The sequence below is a fragment of the Canis lupus genome, chromosome 3, assembly GCF_003254725.2.
Source record: "Canis lupus dingo isolate Sandy chromosome 3, ASM325472v2, whole genome shotgun sequence".
NCBI lineage: Eukaryota > Metazoa > Chordata > Mammalia > Carnivora > Canidae > Canis > Canis lupus.
Genome location: NC_064245.1, coordinates 47,646,475 through 47,664,911, shown reverse-complemented (window position 1 = coordinate 47,664,911; position 18,437 = coordinate 47,646,475). Strand labels below are relative to the sequence as shown.

At 47.6% G+C, this 18,437-nt stretch overlaps 1 protein-coding gene across 1 annotated transcript in view; it reads left to right on the top strand.

Moving 5' to 3' along the window:
* ST8SIA2 (ST8 alpha-N-acetyl-neuraminide alpha-2,8-sialyltransferase 2) overlaps positions 1 to 17,747 on the top strand; it is a 65,773-nt gene extending 48,026 nt beyond the window's left edge. Inside the window, exon 6 of the mRNA XM_025437686.3 lies at positions 13,228 to 17,747. Within this exon, the coding sequence (XP_025293471.1) occupies positions 13,228 to 13,513 (286 nt within the window). The 3' untranslated portion in view covers positions 13,514 to 17,747. The remainder of the gene's footprint in view (positions 1 to 13,227) is intronic.
* The last annotated feature ends 690 nt before the right edge of the window (positions 17,748 to 18,437 follow it).

Below are 18,437 nucleotides of genomic sequence, written 5' to 3'. Positions count from 1 at the left end.
GCTCTGCAGTTAGGGACAACTGGGTTCAAATCCTACTTCCATGACTCATGTGGTTGAATAGGTCCCTTGTTTCCCTGAGCCCTGCTTTCTGTGTCATCACTGTGGAACGCTGCCTACATCCAAATGTGTGTCCTGTGCTGGCCAAGGGAGACACACAGTCAGTCGATCGTACCTACTGCCACCATGGCAGCTGCCACCACCCACCCACCAAGAGATTAGATTTGTCCTATGGATTTAAGCGGTAGAAATAGGACCAGAGAGTGAAACCACAGGGAGGAGCATATATATTTAGGCTCAGTTTGATCAAAGATTCTGTAGTAGAATGGTGGATTAAGTCAAAAACATCTGTCAAGACTTGTTCACCTCAACATTCAAATATGGAACAGGATAATCTTGTTTCCATATTTAAAAATCTATTGTTCAGTAAACCCCCTATTTATGAGATTGGGGTGATAAACATTTTCATTGTGGCAAAATATATACACAACCTAAACTTTACTATTTTAACCATTGTTAACTGTGCAGCTCAGTAGTGTTAAGTATATTCACACTGTTGTGAAACAAATCTCCAGAACTTTTTTACCGTGCAAGTCTGAAACTCTATACCCATTAAACAAGTCCCCCTTCCCTCCCTCTAGCTCCTGATACTGTAACCTTTCTACTTCGGTTTCCATGAACTTGGCTATTTTAGATACCTCATATCTACCTCATACAAGTAGATGCATACTGCTTTTGCCTTTTTGTGACTGATTCCACTTAACATAACATCCTCAAGGTTTATCCATGCTGTAGCATGTGTCAGAATGGCCTTTCTTTTGAGGACTGAATAATACTCTGTTGTATGTATACGCCAGATTTTGTCTGTCCATCCATCCATCAGTAGACATTTGGGTGGCTTTCACCTTGTTGACTATTGTGAAGAGTGCTATTGTCAACATGGGTGTGCAGATTATCTCTTTGAGACTCTGCTTTCAATGGCTGCATCGTATGGTAGTCCTATTTTTTATTTTTTTAAAGAATCTCCATCCCACTTTCCATAGTGGCTGCACCATTTTACAATCCACCAGCAGTGCACAAGGTTTTAGTTTCTCTACATTTTCACTGACACTTGTTATTCCATCTCCACATCTTTGCCAACACTTGTTATTTGGTAGTAGCCCATTTTAACCACTTTTACGTGTACAATTCAATCAGAAGAAATGTACTGTTAGAGGAAAATGTGGCAGAAAATTTTTATGACATTAGGTTTAGCAGTGGCTTCTTAAGTATCACACCAGAACACAGGAAACAAAAGAAAAAAGAGATAAAAGGGACTTCATCAAAATTCAACCTTTCATGAACCAAAAAGTCAATATATTATAAGAGTGGAAAAAACCCACCTGTAGAACAGGGGGAAATATTTGCAAATCATGTATCTGATAAGGGATTAATATCCAGAGTATACGTGGAACTCCTAGATCTCAACAACACCACAAATAAATTAAACAACCCAATTTTTAAATGGGCAAATGACTTGAATAGACTTTTCTACAGAGAAGATATACAGATGGCCAATAAGCACATGAAAAAATGCTCAACATCACTCATCATTTGGAAAGTGTAAATCAAAACCACAATGAGTTACCACTTTCCACCCACTGGGATGGCTGCTATCAAAAAAGGGAGGAGGAAAAAAAAAAAGGGAGGAAGTAACAAGTGTTGGTGAGGATGTGAAGAAATTGGAACCTTGTGTCTGCTGGCGAGAATGCAAGTGGGAGTCACCTTTGAGGCATCCAAGTGTCTTTGTTCTGCAAAAGAGAAAGCTGACGCCCAGATAAGTGGGGTGATTTGTAGGAGGACACCCAGCCAGTGAGGAACACATCCAGGAACTGAAGCACAGCCCTTTACTCTAGCCAGGGCATCAGATGCAGCAAATTCATACCTAGCCAGTTCTAGATTAGGGGCCTCAGGGAGTTCAGTGGTCTGAGTACTGTCACACCTGAGAATTGGAGTTAGGAGACCACATTGGATAGCAGTGTATGAAGACTCTCTGTGTACATGGCAGTTCTTCTGAGTCTGGGACAGCTTTTCCAACAGACAGAACAAGCTGAAAGGTCAGAATGCCTCAGAGTCTCACCAAACACCCGCTGGCAGCTGAGGCTTGATAGAGCCCTGTGGAAAATCCCGTTGAGGTTCTCAGTTTTGTTTGCCCCTTGACCTCACCTTGGCCTTTGCCTCCCTCATTTGCTTGATTGCTCTTTCACATCTAAGCCATTCAGAAGAAAAGCAGCCATCCTCAGATAGCAGCTGTGCATCCACACACTCTGAATGCAGCTGGGTGGCTTGAAATGTCCAGACATGTCCATATACAAGTCATTGTGCTCCTAGGGCTGATTTAGTGTCCCCAGTCCATCCATTCATGGGGAAAAAAACTGTGAGATGCTCTAGTAACAGCAAATAGGCTTGTCACAAAGACCAAATGAGATCATTTATACAAATCACTTTAGAACCCAATGCTGTTCATATTAAGCCCATCTAACACTAAAACCTGGCACATGGTAGAGCCAGGCTTCATGTGAAGAAACCAAATGACCATGGTTTTAGTTCCCCTGGTTAAACAATCTCCTTCTACACATTTGTGGTTATTAGCCTACTTCTTATTGTTAGTTATTTGAGTAATAAGTGCCTTAAGGCCAGGATAATGCCACTTTGTGCTGCATTCCTGTCCCCTACACAGTGCCTGATACTGAGAGAGCATCTGGTGACTGGCCAGGGGGTCCCCAAGTGAACTCAGATTGATGAAGGACATGTAGGAGAATAAATGAGGGGCACAAGAAAAAAATCCCTAACATTACTGTACCAGATACCATGCTAAGCATTATGACATGTAATGAGAGAACTAGTACCAATATCCTATTTTAAAGACGACAAATTGAGTCTCAGGTGGAAGTAACTTGTACAAGGCCACATGGCTGGTAAGAGACAGATTCAGGACTCCTCCCTTGCTCCTGATCACTACCCATTTGCCCCTGTGGCAATAACCAGCAAATAAAGACAGGGACCCTAGAAGAATAATGTCAGGAAGGCCAAAGTCAGAGTGTGAGCTTATGAAAATATTAAGAAAAACAGAAAGGGGGCACCTGGGTAGCTCAGTCAGTGGAGCCTCTGATTTGTGATTTCAGCTTAGGTCATGATCTCAGGGTGGTGAGATTAAGCCCTGAATCAGGCTTGGAGCTGGGTATGGAGCTTGCCTAAGAGTCTTCTCTCTATCCCTCTCTATCTACCCCTCCCCCCTAAAAAGAAAAAGAAAAACAGGGCATTTTAGTTTCAAGTAAGAAGAACCAAAAAGTTAAGGGCAGGCACTGTAAAAGCTACAAAAGACAGATAGGAACTGGACCTTGGTTTGTCTTCTACACCTGTATTCTCAGCAAAGGAGAGCTATCTTTTATCTGAATAGCATAATGAAGCCTTTGATGTCATTATTTACAGTCCTGCTTCATTGTCCTAAACCAGTGGTTCTCAACATGGTCCCTGGACCAGCGACATTAGCATCACCTGGGTACTTGTTAGAAAGGCAAATTCTCAGGCCCACCCTACACTTACTGAATCAGAAACTATATGTCTGGGGACCAGAAATCTGCATTTTAGCAAACCCTACAGTTGATTCTGATGCACAGCACAAGTTTGAGAACCTCTACACTCAACAAAACCAAGACCTATTAACATCCCAGGAGATATCATGCACTTAGACCACAGAGCAGCTGGCCCTGATCTTCCCCAAATCATACAAAATTGGAGAAGGACAATCTGGAGCAGGCCATTCTTGCCCAATTTTCTAAAAGTGGGGAAAAGATGGACTCTAGTGAGCTTGTTATCAACCCCAAGCCATAGTCTCAAAACGGTTATCAGTGTAGTGGCTTATGAACACCTGAAGATGAAGAAGCAAACATCAAGAGCAGGTGTGCTCATGGGGCAAACAGCAGAGCACACTGTCCTGGTCTGCTCTTCTGGGAAGGGTAGGAGACAGGTAGATCTGGAGTCAGTGTAGTCATTTCATATCTTGGTTTAGGTCGGATACTTTGATAAAGTATTTCTTGAGCAGCATGGAGAACAGTGATATTTCAGCAGGTAAAAGGGAACAAATGTTAAGTCTCAGAGAAAACTTGTAAAATAGATACTGTTTTCATCCCCATTTTACTCATAAGGAAACAGGCTCAGGGATGTTAAGTGAAGTGCTCCAGCTCACTCAGATGAGGAGGAGAGGGACTAAAACCTATGTGTATGGGTTTCAGTTGGGTCTTCTCTTCCACTGCCATCCCTCTTCTCATGTCCTTGACAGACTGACCACTGTTGACCATGGACACCCAAAAGACACTAATTAAAAGTTGACTTCATGCGGATCTCTCAGAACACAACACCAGCCTCCTATACTACCAGCTGTCCTCATTTTTACCAATGACTTAAACAAAGGCATCAATTGTTTTCTTAGCCAGTTCATAGAAGACATGACTTTGGGGGGATTCCTAATATTTGAGTTGAATCCAAACTACCTTTGATGGGATGAAATAAGAAGCCAATTTAAAAGGGTTAAATATAATACAGACAAATGCAAAATTCTGTACTTAGGTTCTAAATAATTGTATAGGTGCAATGAACATTGCCAACCAGCAATAGGAGTGTGGTTGGTTGCTCAAAGGGATAAGATGATCTTAGATCACAGCGATGTATGTATATCAGTTTGAGAGTTGAGGTCAGCAATGACCTTGGTTGGGTCCCACTTGGAGAAATTTGGGGTTCCAGGCTGGAGAGGGACCACAATGGCAGAGAAATTCAAAAGTTGAAAGTTTTGGGAGAGAAATCTCCGAAGAGCATGAGAGCAATCTTTCTTCAGTTAGCAAATACTTATTTGCTATAAGCTAGAACGCCCCAGGCCTGTGTTGAGGGAACACAAAAACCAAAGAAACAGGGCTTTTGCCCTTGAGGGGCTCACAGATTTGGCCTGCAAGGCTCCAGGTGTAGAACTAGGGCTGAGAAGGGATCTACAATGAGTCAGGTGTCATCTGGACCCTGGGAAAAGCATTCCCACAAATAAGGGTCATCTGAAATGAGCTTGGTTGCCTCTTGTTCAGACAGCAATGAATGCCCCTTGCTGGGCCATGACTTGGGAAATCCGCGTCATACAGAGTTAGTGTATCAGTCTTCCAGCGCTGCTGTAGGATCACAGGCCAGGTGGCCTCAATTGACAACAGTAAGTTATTGTCTCACAAATCTGGAGGCTGGAAGTCCTTCTGAGAGCTCTGAGGTTAGAATCTGTTCCAAGCCTTCCTTTTGTGGAGGAGCATCTCCATCATTTTCTGTGTCTGCTTGTTTATCTCCAAATCCACCCCCACCCCGCCCCCGCTTATAAGAACATCAGTTGGATTGGAATAGAGGCCACCCTATTGATTCTTGCTGGTCTGAGGCAGTTATTGGGCCTGGGTATCACAGAGAGGGGACAATGTGGTGCAGAGAAGGCCTGTCCTTTGACTCTTACTGGCTGAACAGCTCTTCCAGGGGGCTTCCAGCTCTGCCAGCCTGCAAGAGTGGCACAGTGCCCTGGCTGGCTGTTGGCAAGGGAGGTGAACAGCCCAGGGGAAGGACACCCAGGCAGTTGAATATGGCTGCAGGAAGGGGAAAACTCTGGTCTGCAGATGGTAGTGAATGGCTCAGATTCAATTATGACAATAGAGAAGGCTGTGACCCATAGAGAGGGTGGCCCTCGGGCAGGAAAGCAGTCCGCTGCCTGGCCCATTTAGCTGCCCAGACCATGGGCCTGGTGCGGAGGAAGCCTGTGAATTGGTGCTTAATTAGGCACCAAAAGTGCTGAACGTCGGCCTGGGATGGCAGTGATCCAGCGGGCATCCCTGCCAGAGCTGGAGCAGTAGATCAGCAGAGTGGGCATTGCTGCCTGGCAGCAGGGAGCAGATACCCAAGCGCTAGATGGGTGAGAGAGCAAGCATGATGCAGAGAATGAGAGGCAAGACCAGCACAGGTTGGAGGTGCCCTCTCCCAAGCATGCCCATCACGGTCCCAAGAATATGTCCCTAGGGTCCGTCCAGTAGCTGGGTTCCAGTCTCCTCTAGGGGACATGGAGTATGGAAGTACATTTCAGGGCAGTGCTACATAGAGAAAAGGAGGGAAGTCTGTGGTATTAAGGCACAGATGGCATTTTGTCACTTTTCATAGACTATTTTTTTTCAAACAGCAATGCACATAGTAAAAAGAAAAATCCAAACAATATAAAAGGATCTGAAGTGGAAAGTGAGTGAGTCCACCTCCACAGAGGCAGCCTGTTACACTGGTTTTCTGTGTTTATTCTTCCAGAAATATCCACTTTTTACACATAAGGGAGCATGTTTTAAGCACTGTACCTTGCTAAATTCTGGAAATCCTTCCACATCAAGACACACCACCCTGTTCTCCTTCACAGTGTCTGGACCATAATTTATGGGGGCACAAGCCATGGTGGACATTGCAGTTTTTCCCAATCTTTTGCTAGTATCATCAGTGCTACGGTGATCATCTATACCGACATCTGCACTTACGTACCTCTGTAGGCTTGTTCTTTAGACAGGCCATCGCTAAAAAGAGACGCATGTGAGCCTTGTTAGTTTTTATAGAGGTTACCAAATTGCCCTCCCTAGAGGCAGGTACCAATTTACACTCCTACTTATGATTATTGAAAATGCCTGCTTTCCCATAACCTCACCAGCAAGGTAAATTACCAACATTTGTTATCTTTGCCAATCCAGCGGAAAATGCCATCTGATTGTTGTGTGAAATTAGATTCCTTTAATTATGAATGAGGTTAATTATAATTTTTTTCCTATTTGGAGCGGCATCAGTTTAGATCCCAGAATCCAGCCAGAAGTTTTTGGCCCTCAAGAGGTGGTCTTTCTGGATCACTGCTGGGCCAGAGGTGATCCCTGTAGGTGAGTGACAGTCACTTGACTCTTCCAGTCAATGTAAATGTCCCTTCCAGGGACCTGCCCTATAGCAGAAGGAAGCTCTGAAGTAATCGGTGTCATGGTTTTCCTCCTTTCTTTCAGCAACAAAGGTCTAAGGCAACGTTAGCCTGCCTTTCACATGGGCAGACCTAGTGGCAGCTTAGAAGGGTCTGTGGGAAGCCAGCCTCTTCCACTTCCAGTGCCCCCACAGGGAGCCACTAGCCCCCACTTGCTCATTTTCACTCCTGGCTTCATTAAATAGAGATTTGTGATGCACCCATTTTGTGCTTGAGCTATCCTAGCTAGCATCTGGAGCTATATAGAAACAGGAAGCCAGTCCACTTGCTCACAGAATTTTAAATTGTAAGGGAGGAGAAAGGCAAGTAAATGAATAATTATACCATGGCATGATAAGTGCTGTGATCAGAAAAGAACAGCACACAGGGCACAAACCCACTGGGGGAGGTCCAGGAAGTGCCATTGAAGCCGAGACCAGAAAAAGGGGCTACCAGCCAGGAGAACTGGGAGTTGCTATGTCCTCATAGGAAACAAGAAGATCCTTATAGCAGTGTGGCTATGCATGCTGGGTGGTGAGAGGGATCCCAGGCCCAGGCCACAAGGGCTTGGTGACTGGATGTTGTCCTGGGGACTCCGAGAGTCACTAGGGAGTTTTTGGTGGCGTGGTTATCCTTGAAGTTAACCTTGCTTATGTGAGTGTAGAGCACTGCCGTGCGTGAGCATGAAGGCCTGGGGACCAGGAATCAGCCTCAAGCATCCACGGGACTTGGTCGGCCCTGCACTCCAGCCCCAGATTTTGAGACAAAAGCCCCAGCTCTCCATTTTCACAAAGCTGAGCAGCCTTGTCCTGAGATGTTCCTCAGGATACCAGAGCCCTCAGCAGTGTTCCCAAAGAAAAGACAGCAATGGGCTGTGGGTCCTTAGATCAGGGCCCAGGCTGCTGATGTGGATAATGGGAGACCAGGGTTCTGAGGGTCCTGTCCCCGACTTTGCTGCTCATCTTGCACAAAGCGTCACCGAGTGTCCCATGGCAACCACCTGTAAGGCAGTCCTGCTTTTAAGGGACAATATGAGCTAGTTCCCACAAAGTGCTCTTAGCATCTTACAGAAAGCCTTTTGGTTCCTTTTTCCAACAGTGGCAGCCACTGTGCTTGCCACATACCGAGCTCAGAAATTCAGAAAGAAGGATAAATGTGCTTTGGAGATGATTTTGGCGATCCTCATCTATAGCTGTCTATGCACATAAAATACGGCACTTAATCGTCTTAGCAATTGGGGTAACCAATTTGGAAAATAATTACTGCCTTCTTTGAGATTACTTTGCCTTCTAATTAAAATCTCAAGACTGGGATATTAAAGGTGCATTGTCAATACAATGTCCCGGATGCACCCAGCTAACCTCATTTGGGAAGGCAAAATTAATTAGTTTGTGTTTTAACACCCAGCTGTTATCCTGAGGAAGGAAATCGTCTGCAAGTCGGCCACACACACAGTGTCTAAATTGGCCAGAGTGACTGAGGGGGGATAGAAAGGAAATCAAGGATGATTTGTTCCCACATAACTCAGTCAGCTCCCATTACAAGCTGCTCATTAAATGGCGTCCCCGCATCCCCATCAGACATTGCTCAAGAGTGTTCTTGTTCACCCGTGGAGGCAGAATGGAAAATAAGTGGGTCCCTCCATGCCATTGAGCTCTCCATTCATTCTGGAGCCTCCTTTGCTGTTAACACCTGTCTCAGTGATTGATTCTCCTGGGGAAAGCCGACAGCAGATCGAAGAGGGTGGGCACCTCTCTCCCTGTCCCTGCTGGCCACAGGTACAAGGCTGTGTGCCTTCCTGGCTTCCCTCTTTCTCCTTTTCAACTTCTATTTCTCAGTTCCATCTAAGTCAAACATTTGCTGAGCACAATGGAAGCCAGGATAATAATGTTTCTAGGCTGTGCTGCGGTAATGACCCCAGGGCCTCGTGGTTTAGCACAACAGAAGCTGATTTCTCGTTTATGCAAAGTGTGATGCAGGTCAACATGAGCTCTCTTCCAGCCAGTGATCCAGGGATCTAGGATCCTTCCTTCTTAGACTGACATGGCCATTATGAGACACTCTGAGGTTCCTCATGGCAGAAGAGAAAGAAGGACTGCGGGCCCTTAAGGCACATTGGCCCCCCCAAGGGACACCCTTCCTGTCACAGCCTGTTGGCCAGAACTGGTTACATGACCCCAGTTCCATTGCAAGAGACGCTGGGAGATGTAGAAGGGCACATGGAGTGTTTGCTGACCACTTCTGTCCCTGCCACAGTGCTCTGGCTGCCCTATGCATTGAGCCAGGTACCTCTGAACCCCCTACCAGGAGTGTGAGGCATGGCCCCTGCTCTTAAGGAGATGGTAGCACAGTTTTGTGTGGGAGGCCCACTCACCGAGTAATGGATTATCAGGCTGGATTGATAAGCATAACAGTAGAAGTAGAAGCAAAGTTCATGAAAGTAGGTGGAAGTGATTCCCTAAGCATGAACCAGGAAGAAGAGGGTGGAACAGAAGGAACATTTCCAGGAAGATGTAATTCATGTGCTTGGTTTTGGGGCAGAGGAGAGACAGTTCACCACTGGGATATGTGGAGGAAAGTCACATCTGCAGGGAGGGCACAGCACATGTCCATGTAACCTCAGACCTCCTAATGATCAAATTCTTCCCTCCCCACCCCTGAGCACAGCACTGATGTCCTGAAAAGAAATTCATTTCCAAAAGCCTCCTCACACTAAGGCCTTATAATCTGAAAATAAACAAACCACAAATCCCTAATATGGCATTGGTGACCTATGTTAGGGTTTGAATTTGCTCAGGGAGCAAACAGCCCTATGCTCTCATGCAGGGACACTGCAGTGGCTTGCATGTCCCTGAGGAGTACTAACAGCTACTACAGCCAGCTTGTGCCCACCCTGACCCTCCAGAACCACCATGGGGTGGAAAAGGCCCAAGAATCAGAAGTAGGGAGGCTGCATTTTATCTAAGCCCTGTCTAACCAGCTGCATGAGGAGCACCACTGCTCAGGCACATCTCCCTGGACTCCCACGTTTTCCTCTGGAACCTGATAGAACAGGACAAATCCAATCTAGGAGGCCCATGGATCACCTGCAAATACAACCTGTTGACTCACCCAACAGGGCCTCACATGGTGTTTTTAAATTTTTTTCAATAGTTGCCAGCATTCAAAAATTTGAAGAAATTGCATAGAAATCCAGATCTCTGGTAACTCTGGAAAACAATCAGAAAATTTGGCAGCACCACACTAGACAACAGTAAAACTGCCTACCCCTTTAGATGCCACAGTCCCCACTACTCCCTGTTGCCTTGGCAACCCTGAGGCCAGGCACTGGTTTTTCCTGCACATGTTCCAGCTCCCAGCACACTCGGTTACATCCCCTACCAGGCCATTGGGCTAGACGAGTCTCCAGGACTCAACCATCTTTAAAACTCAATGAGTATTCCTTAGGCTTACTCTTTTCCCATATTTTCTCTAAATATACCTTATTCTTAGCAGAACTACCCACCAGTGAGAGCAGGGCTTCTTGTCCTTGGCTGAACATTTGAACTACTGGGGGAGGTTTTTAAAAACCTCAGTGTCCAGCCTGCACCTGGAGGTTTCACTCAGGATCAGTCTTCTTAAAGCTCTAGGTCAAGAAGCACTGAGTTAGAACCGAAAATGCAATGGACCAGCTCAGGAGGGTGTTGAGATCCCTGTTATAGGAGGTGGTTAAGCCAGGGCAGATGAGCACTTTGCAACAATGTGTGGGTGAACCAAAGATCAGCTGCTACTCTCCCAGGATTCTTCTCCTTCCATTCTCCCTGCCTTTACCCCTCAGCACCTTCCCAAGCTCAGCTCAACCCCATTAAATCTATAGGGCACAGGTGGTCTCAGGAAGGGCACCTTATCTCTTAAGCCTCAACCTCAGCATCAAGCCCCCCAACCCCCAAGCCAGCACCATGCCTTCCACATGTCAGTTGGGAGTAAGCCTCTCAGCAGTTCAGGAAAGAAGACATGATGAAGGTCTGCAGGATGCCCATACAGGCTTTTCCCTATTACTTCCCAGTTGTGCTTGTAATTAACAGAGCCATTGTCTTGCTCCCCATCTTTGTCCTCTTCATCTGATTTCGGGTTGAAAAATTCAGCTGCAGGGAAGTTTCTTGGCCCAGACAGGATGAAACAGGAGGAGATGCAACCAGAGTGGTCTTCAACTGAAAGACTTACAACAAAAGCCTGGGTGTCTAGGTGCTGCCCTGGAGGCTAGCATGGTGCCCTAGAGAATCATGCTCACGGGATGGTGTGGGGATTGGGGTGGGGGATATGTTTCACTATATCACATATTACATGATTTACTAAAATTATATGGGTTACTAGGAATCTGTAACTTGTCTGATTCAAAGGCTAATACCTCCTCCCAAAAAAAAAGGATTTAAGGTTAACTTTCTGGAATGTCTTGGTGTTTCCTTTTTGAGGCTGCAGAAAGAACCACTGGTGAAAGGAAGGGCATACTGGAACTTCTCGAAAATCTTACCCCTGCCCACCCAACTTTTTTCCTAAAAGTGCTGTGAAGAATGTGAAACATTTTCAACTTTCAGCAATATGTAAATGTCCTGCCTGGCATACTTTTACTTCCAGCATGAATTTAACTGGTGTGTTTGACTATAAAGTCACACCTGTCACTGTGCTGAGGGTCATCAGAGGCTGCGCTGCCGCTGGGAAGTGGATGTTCCTCACAATGGCAGGCGGAGCACGTGAGATGAGGCGCACAGAGGTTGAGGGCAGAAAAACGTGGTAGTGTCTGGGGTGTGGGCGCGCAGCAGGAAGGAGTTGGTGGTAAGGAATTCTTTCTACCAAGGCATACCCATTGCATTTAAGAGGACTCAGGGTAAGGTAAGGAGAAGCTTCTTACAAGGAATCAAGAGGGTAAACCACACATCCCAATGAGTTCTAAATCCAAGCGGAAGAACCACAGTGGAAAGTCAAACTGGTGGCAAACAGAATGGATGTTTTCCCACTTCTGGAGAAACGTCTAGATTGTGTTGAAACTTGGAGATCCCCTGGTCTATGGCCCACCATAATAGAGATGCGAAAAATTAGGTCCAGCAGGGAGAAGTAACCTGCTACAGCATACAGGTAGCTGTGGACAGAACTGTCACTTGAAACTCAAGTCTAAAAAGTTGGTAGCTCCCCCAGACCTCTGTTTCCTAGACTGTGGAATGGAGATGGGTTCTTCCTCACTGCTGGCTGAAGGAAACTGAGGCCCTCTGTGTGCAGAGATAGCTCGTGCCTTGCCCAGCACTGGGCCCCTGAGCCCAGTGCCATGCTCTCTCCACTTCTCTGTAGCTCATCTTGTTACCCCCAACAGATTCCTAGGTAGGAAGCGGGAACTCCCATTTCAGAGGGAGGTATGCCAATGCCATGGCAGGCCGTGAGAAGAGAGCACAGTAGAACCCGGCTTCGCCAAGCAGAGCACCATCTGGTGTCCCCTCAGCTCTCAGGGAAGCCACCCATGGTCAGAGGTGGGCAGCCTGCTTGAGAGATTGGGGGTCCTGCAGGCAGGGATGGGAAGGAAATCCAATTATGCTCAAGAGACAAGGAAGTCAATCTCTGCTGGGGTCAGGAATGGTGACAGGCAAAGGCACATACCACAGGACCCTCCACAAAGGGAAGGTGGTGGGCACCGTGCATGAGCCACCCTTTAATCAGGGGTCTGCATTCTGTGGCCCGAGCAGCAAGTTGCCACGCCCACATGTGTCATCTGTGGCTCTCTCGTGCTCCAACAGCAGAGGCCGGGAGCATGACTGCAAAGCCAAAAATATCTACCAGCTGGCTCTTTATAGGAAAAGTTTGCCTGCCCCTGCTTTAGATTTCAACAAGCCTGAGCTCAGGTCAAGGTCTTGCCCTTTCTACCTAGGTGACCTTGGACAAGCCACTTTTGTCTGAGCCTCATTTCTGCATCTGGACCTACTAACAGGCTCATTATATTCCCACAAAAGTCATGTATGTGAAAGAACACAGCACAGGGAACATTTCTGTTGCTTAATAAATGTTGGTAGTCAATCCCTGTGAAGGGAATAGGTAACCAGTGGCTCGATTGATCGCCACAATTCTTGGAGTGGCAGGAAGCAGGCTGCTGGACAGTTTAAAGTTGTCCTCTTCCTGGAAAGGAGGATTCACAAACTCATGTTTCTTTTTTGTTTCTTTCCTCACTTCTTTTATTTTTCCAGATACTGGCTGACCAACAAAGTTCACATCAAAAGACCCACCACTGGTCTCTTGATGTATACCCTGGCCACACGCTTCTGTAACCAGATCTACCTCTACGGCTTCTGGCCCTTTCCACTAGATCAGAACCAGAACCCGGTCAAATACCACTATTACGACAGCCTCAAGTATGGCTACACCTCCCAGGCCAGCCCCCACACCATGCCCTTGGAGTTCAAGGCCCTCAAGAGCCTGCATGAGCAGGGGGCTTTGAAACTGACTGTTGGCCAGTGCGACGGGGCTACGTAAGGTGGGCACCCCATGGGACTCAGTGGCTCACATTTCCTGCCAGCTACACCACAGGCAGATGGGAGTCGGGGTGGCACAAACTATAGAACAAGCAGGCTAGTGGTTTTCTTTGTTAAAGTGTAAAACAGTGACCAGAATATATATATCTATACCTGCATATATATATTGACCTGAGTATTTATAACTGTGTGGTGTTCATCTAGCATTAGGCAGATAAGCCACAGGAAGAAGGTGTGGAGAACCCACCCAAACTGGATTGAGACTCAGTCCATCTTTAGGGGCAGAAGGACTTGGCATGAAAAGAAGCCAGTCCCATGACTTTGGATGACAAACTGCCTCCTGGGTTGGAGAGATCTTTGGGCTCATGGATGGATAGAGAGCCACCTGTTGGCAGCTGCCCCGAGCCGCTGAGATACGCAGATTCTGGGTGAGCCAAGACCCAGAGGGGACAACCTGACCCAAGTCTGAAATGGTGCTGTTCACAGAGGAGAAGGAGGTTGAGGGGTCCAGCCTGGCAAAAGAGTACAAGGATACCAAGAACCAGAGGCTACTTCAGAGCTGTGGGCCTGGCCCCGCAGACTTAGAGGTGAACTGTCCAAGGGATGATCCACAGTGGACCCGGCTGTCCCAGACAGGCTTCCACAGCTATGGAGAGAAGGCTAGCGAAGAATCCATGGACAGTCCAAATTCTGGCTTTGCAAGAACCACCAAGACCTAGACAGAGCAGACAGATGATACTAAAGAGCTGGTATGTTTCCCTGGTGTTTTTGGAAAATTGAGATTTCCTGCTCAGGGGCAGCACTCCACCCCACAACAGGGCAGAAGAGTGTCCAAAATGTGGTTGTTTGATGGATGTTCTTTAAAGAGACTAGTGCCCCCCAAGGAGGAAGGGACCCTGAGATCTCACCCTCTGGGTTAGCCCACTTCCTGCTCTATTAGAATGTCACATGAGGGATGGTACTGTCCCCTTCTCCCACTAGGGAAACCACAGCAGAGGCTTGAAAGGGCTCTGTCAAGATAAATGTCACCCCTTTAAAAATATATATGATTGCCTTTCGGGGTGCCTCACAGAGCCCCAGAGTGTGAGACCTGAACATATGTTAAGCACCTAGCTCCATTTCTCTGACACCACTCTGTTTGCTTTCTGCATCGTGCACTCACGGGGCTTCTGCAGCCAGACTGCTGTGTCAATGTCACTTTCTCATCATCTTCCTATCCTGATGGTCACACAAGCCGGCATGGAGCTCCAACACCAAGCTTCTCAAGTCTGCAGGGAGAGGTTCCAATGTCCACCCCCATCCCCACCTACCCACCGTCCTCCAGAGGCAACAATTTTAGAATTTCACAAAATCCTTTTTGCCCTCTATTAAGATTAATTGTTAAGATTCTTCTTTTTTTTTTTTTTTTTAACCCAAAGCCAAATGCAGTATCCAAACACTGGGCATAATCTCCCCCAGGGAAATCTGGGCTCCATGCCAATCACTTAGGGGCTGGAATCAGAGGTCACATATAGACAAGCCTTGGCAGGCTTGATTTGTTGGATGTATTTCCCTGCCTGATAAATAACAGTGTTTTAAAACATATTTGAAAGATAAGTAAAAAACCATTATCTTGAAGGTGAAGGGAGTTAAGAAAAGTTAACCAAGATCTGCTCCTAAGCACACGAGACCGGACATAATTAATCAGCGGCGACTCAGAACAGGACATTTGCTCTAAATTAATGGCTGCTGGGAAGCAAGCGGAGGCGTTAGGAGGATACTCAGAACCATTCACCCCACACGTGGGTGCTCCAGCTCCAAACCACAGCTGCGATCGCCACCCTGCATCTCTCTGCTTCTTCCCTTCTTGTCCTTGCTTCAAGTCTGATGCTTCAAGTTGATGCTTCAAAGTCTGAGATTTGGGATTTGCATCATAAAAATGAATATTTAAAAAAGCAACAGCCCTAACAGCCTCTGTGGGAACTGAGTGGTTTGGACTCCCTTGCAAGAAGTGGAAATAATTAACATCATATTTTACGCTTCTCCAGAGCCTTTCATCTTGAGGATCTCAAAGGCCCTGGAAGACATTTAATATCTGAAGCTGGCAATGCCCTGGGGAACAGGTAGTCTTGCCTGGGCCTCAGTGGATTAACCAAGGCTTTGGACTCCAGAATGTTCCAGTGGTGAGTCCTGAGGGGAGCCGGGATGTCAGGTCCTGGAGTTGGCCCCACGCTCCGTGTACCAGCCAACAGCCTGCCCTGCAGGGCACTTCAAAGCAAGAGCTCCGTGGAAGAGATGGCTTTCCTTCGGTCCCATATTGGTCTTGGTTCCTTAGACGGACACTAGTGGCTGCTGAAGTAGAAGGAGTCCTGAGAACGTGCCCTCAGGTTCTCTCCAGAGAAGAGCTGGGAAGCCAGGACCGTCCACATCCCTCCATTCCCCTACTCACAGGTCCTGCGCTGCCGAGTGCTTCCCATCTGATGGCAGGAGCTCCAGGGGCCTGGGCTTCCCACCTGGGTGTGCCCCTCCACCTGGGTGTGCAGGCAGGAGGCAGCCCATCCCCTCTGCCCACTGAGAGTAGCTAACTGCACAGGCCAGCTAGCTTGTGTGGCCCCGAGGAGTCCCAGCCTGCACCCTGCTACCCTCCTCCACCGCCTTGTGACTGCAGTGGTCACAGCCATCCTCGGAGCAGGAGACCCTTTCAGTCACCTCCTATTGACCATGAGTCAGTCTCCAAATGCCCCACCATCACTCACCCTGGAGCCTCTGAGACCTGCATGCTCCTCAAGCCCCCAAATGCCCACCAATTTGCCATCGGCCACCTCCTTGGCTGAAGAGAGGGAGCCATCTGAAATGCCAACTCTCCTCCAGATCTCTTGATCCCTTTCCTCCCCACTCCTCTCCTTCCTCCCATTTCTGAAGAAGTGACATCCTCCTCTGGCCAGTGACATATTGCCACACACCCCAGCCACTCCTCTGCCACGTCTGTCCTCACTTCCACCAGGACACACTCGTCCACCCATCCCGGCTCCTACAGCCTCTTCCCTCACCTTCCCTCCACCACCAGCCCCGGGAAGGGGTCTCTGGTGCTTGCACTGCCGTCCCCTACACCTGTCTGGCCTCCTTGCTCTGGGGACCTGCGATTCAGGGCCCTCCATGTTGCCACATGGAAAGACCCTTTGTCGTCCCCCAGCTCCCCACCTCGCTGGGCTCCACAGCGACACCTGCTGGACACCTGCCCTTCTGTGCCCAGGATGCCATGTTCTCCTGGTGTTTCTCTTCCCTTCCCAGAGCCTCTTCATCATTTATTTATGTATTTATTTATTTAAGTATTTATGATTTATTTATTGCCACCCTTCCCTTGATCTTAAAAAGGACCCAAGGTGGGTCAGACCATTATTTCCCTCCCTCCACCTTGCCTCACTGCACGGACACTCCCTACTTTGGCACTTTCCATTGTGCCCCTACCCCCCTGCTCCCATGGCACCATAGATTCCATATATCCGAAGCCAAGTTTATCATCTCTGCCTCCCCTTACTCCACGATCCCCCCTCTTCTTGCTAGAGGCCCCGCGAGCCTCTCACCCCCCAAGTCTGAGACCCTAAAATCATCTTCGACTCTTCTCCATGGGTTCCCTTGTCACCCCTCCCCACCAGCACTGCCCTTGCTTCCCTTGCTTGCACAATTTTAGCAGCCCTCTCCTCCCTCCTGCTTCCCCTCTGGGCATGTTTGCACAGCCCCCATCTGTCCTGCACCTGCGTAGGCATTTATCTCCAGGCATTCACAAACCTTCAAAAGTCACCCCCACCCTGGCCCACAAAATAAGGTACAAGTCTCCACCCTGACATTACAGATCACCCAATAAGGCCCCGTTCCTTCTTTACATCCTGTACCGGTCCATCTGGAATCGTCATTTCTGGAAAGGGTGCCTGGTTTCCCTGTCTCTGTGCCTTTGGTCTTGCTGTTTTCATCTCCTGGGACTCTCTCTTCTGTTCCCTTTAAGGCCCATGCAGAAACCACATCTTCCATGAAGCCCTCCCTGATCTACCAACCACTGGGATCTCTCCCTCCACTGAACCACCGTAGCACTTTATTTGTGCCTTTCTAATGGCACTTACCATATTCTGCCTTGTATTATAGTTATCGTGCACTTGTCCTATGAGTGTTCTTAGATTGTAAGCTCGCCAAGGGCAGGGACTGTGTTTTATTCATCTGTATCCATCACAGCACCCGGAGTGGTGCATAGCACATAGCAGTTGCTCAATAAATGTTTGTTGGATTAAATCCTGAATGCCTGTGGAGGACTGTGTAATTAATGGTCATTTTGCATCAGGAATGTCATAAGAACCTCCAAAAAATCCTATGAGTTGGGCAGATGCAGAGATCATTATTCCTATTGGATGGGTCATAAAATTGAGGCAGAAAACCTACAGGAAATCCCTGTAGGGGGCTCACTGGCAGAATTTGCACCCAGGTCCTATCCCCACTCCATGGCATCTTCTGCTAATCCTTGTGGCTGGGTCACTGCAAATTGGAAATTGACCCCAAGCACAGTCTTGGCTGTCATGGGTCTGGCATTACCTTCACAGAGTCAGACAAACCTCAGCATGAACCCCAGCTTGTGTGCCCATCAACAAAGGCAAAGTCTCCCTCCTTTTGGAGGAAGACAAAAGCCATTCAGGTTTTATCAGGCCCAGGGGGTGGAGCTGTGGGACCTCATAAATCATTCCCACTGCTGTTGTCACAGGGTACGAAGCCATCCGTCCAGATGGCAAAGAGACCAACAGCTCCAAGGGGCTGCTGTTTGATAAATCTCTTCATGCCTAATTAAAGCTCCCCTTCCAAAATGAATGGAACAGGGACATTCGTTGATGCCGGTCAGATGGGACTCCAGACGTGCATGCTGCCTCATGAATGCCCTCAATAGCATCCCCAATGACACCAAC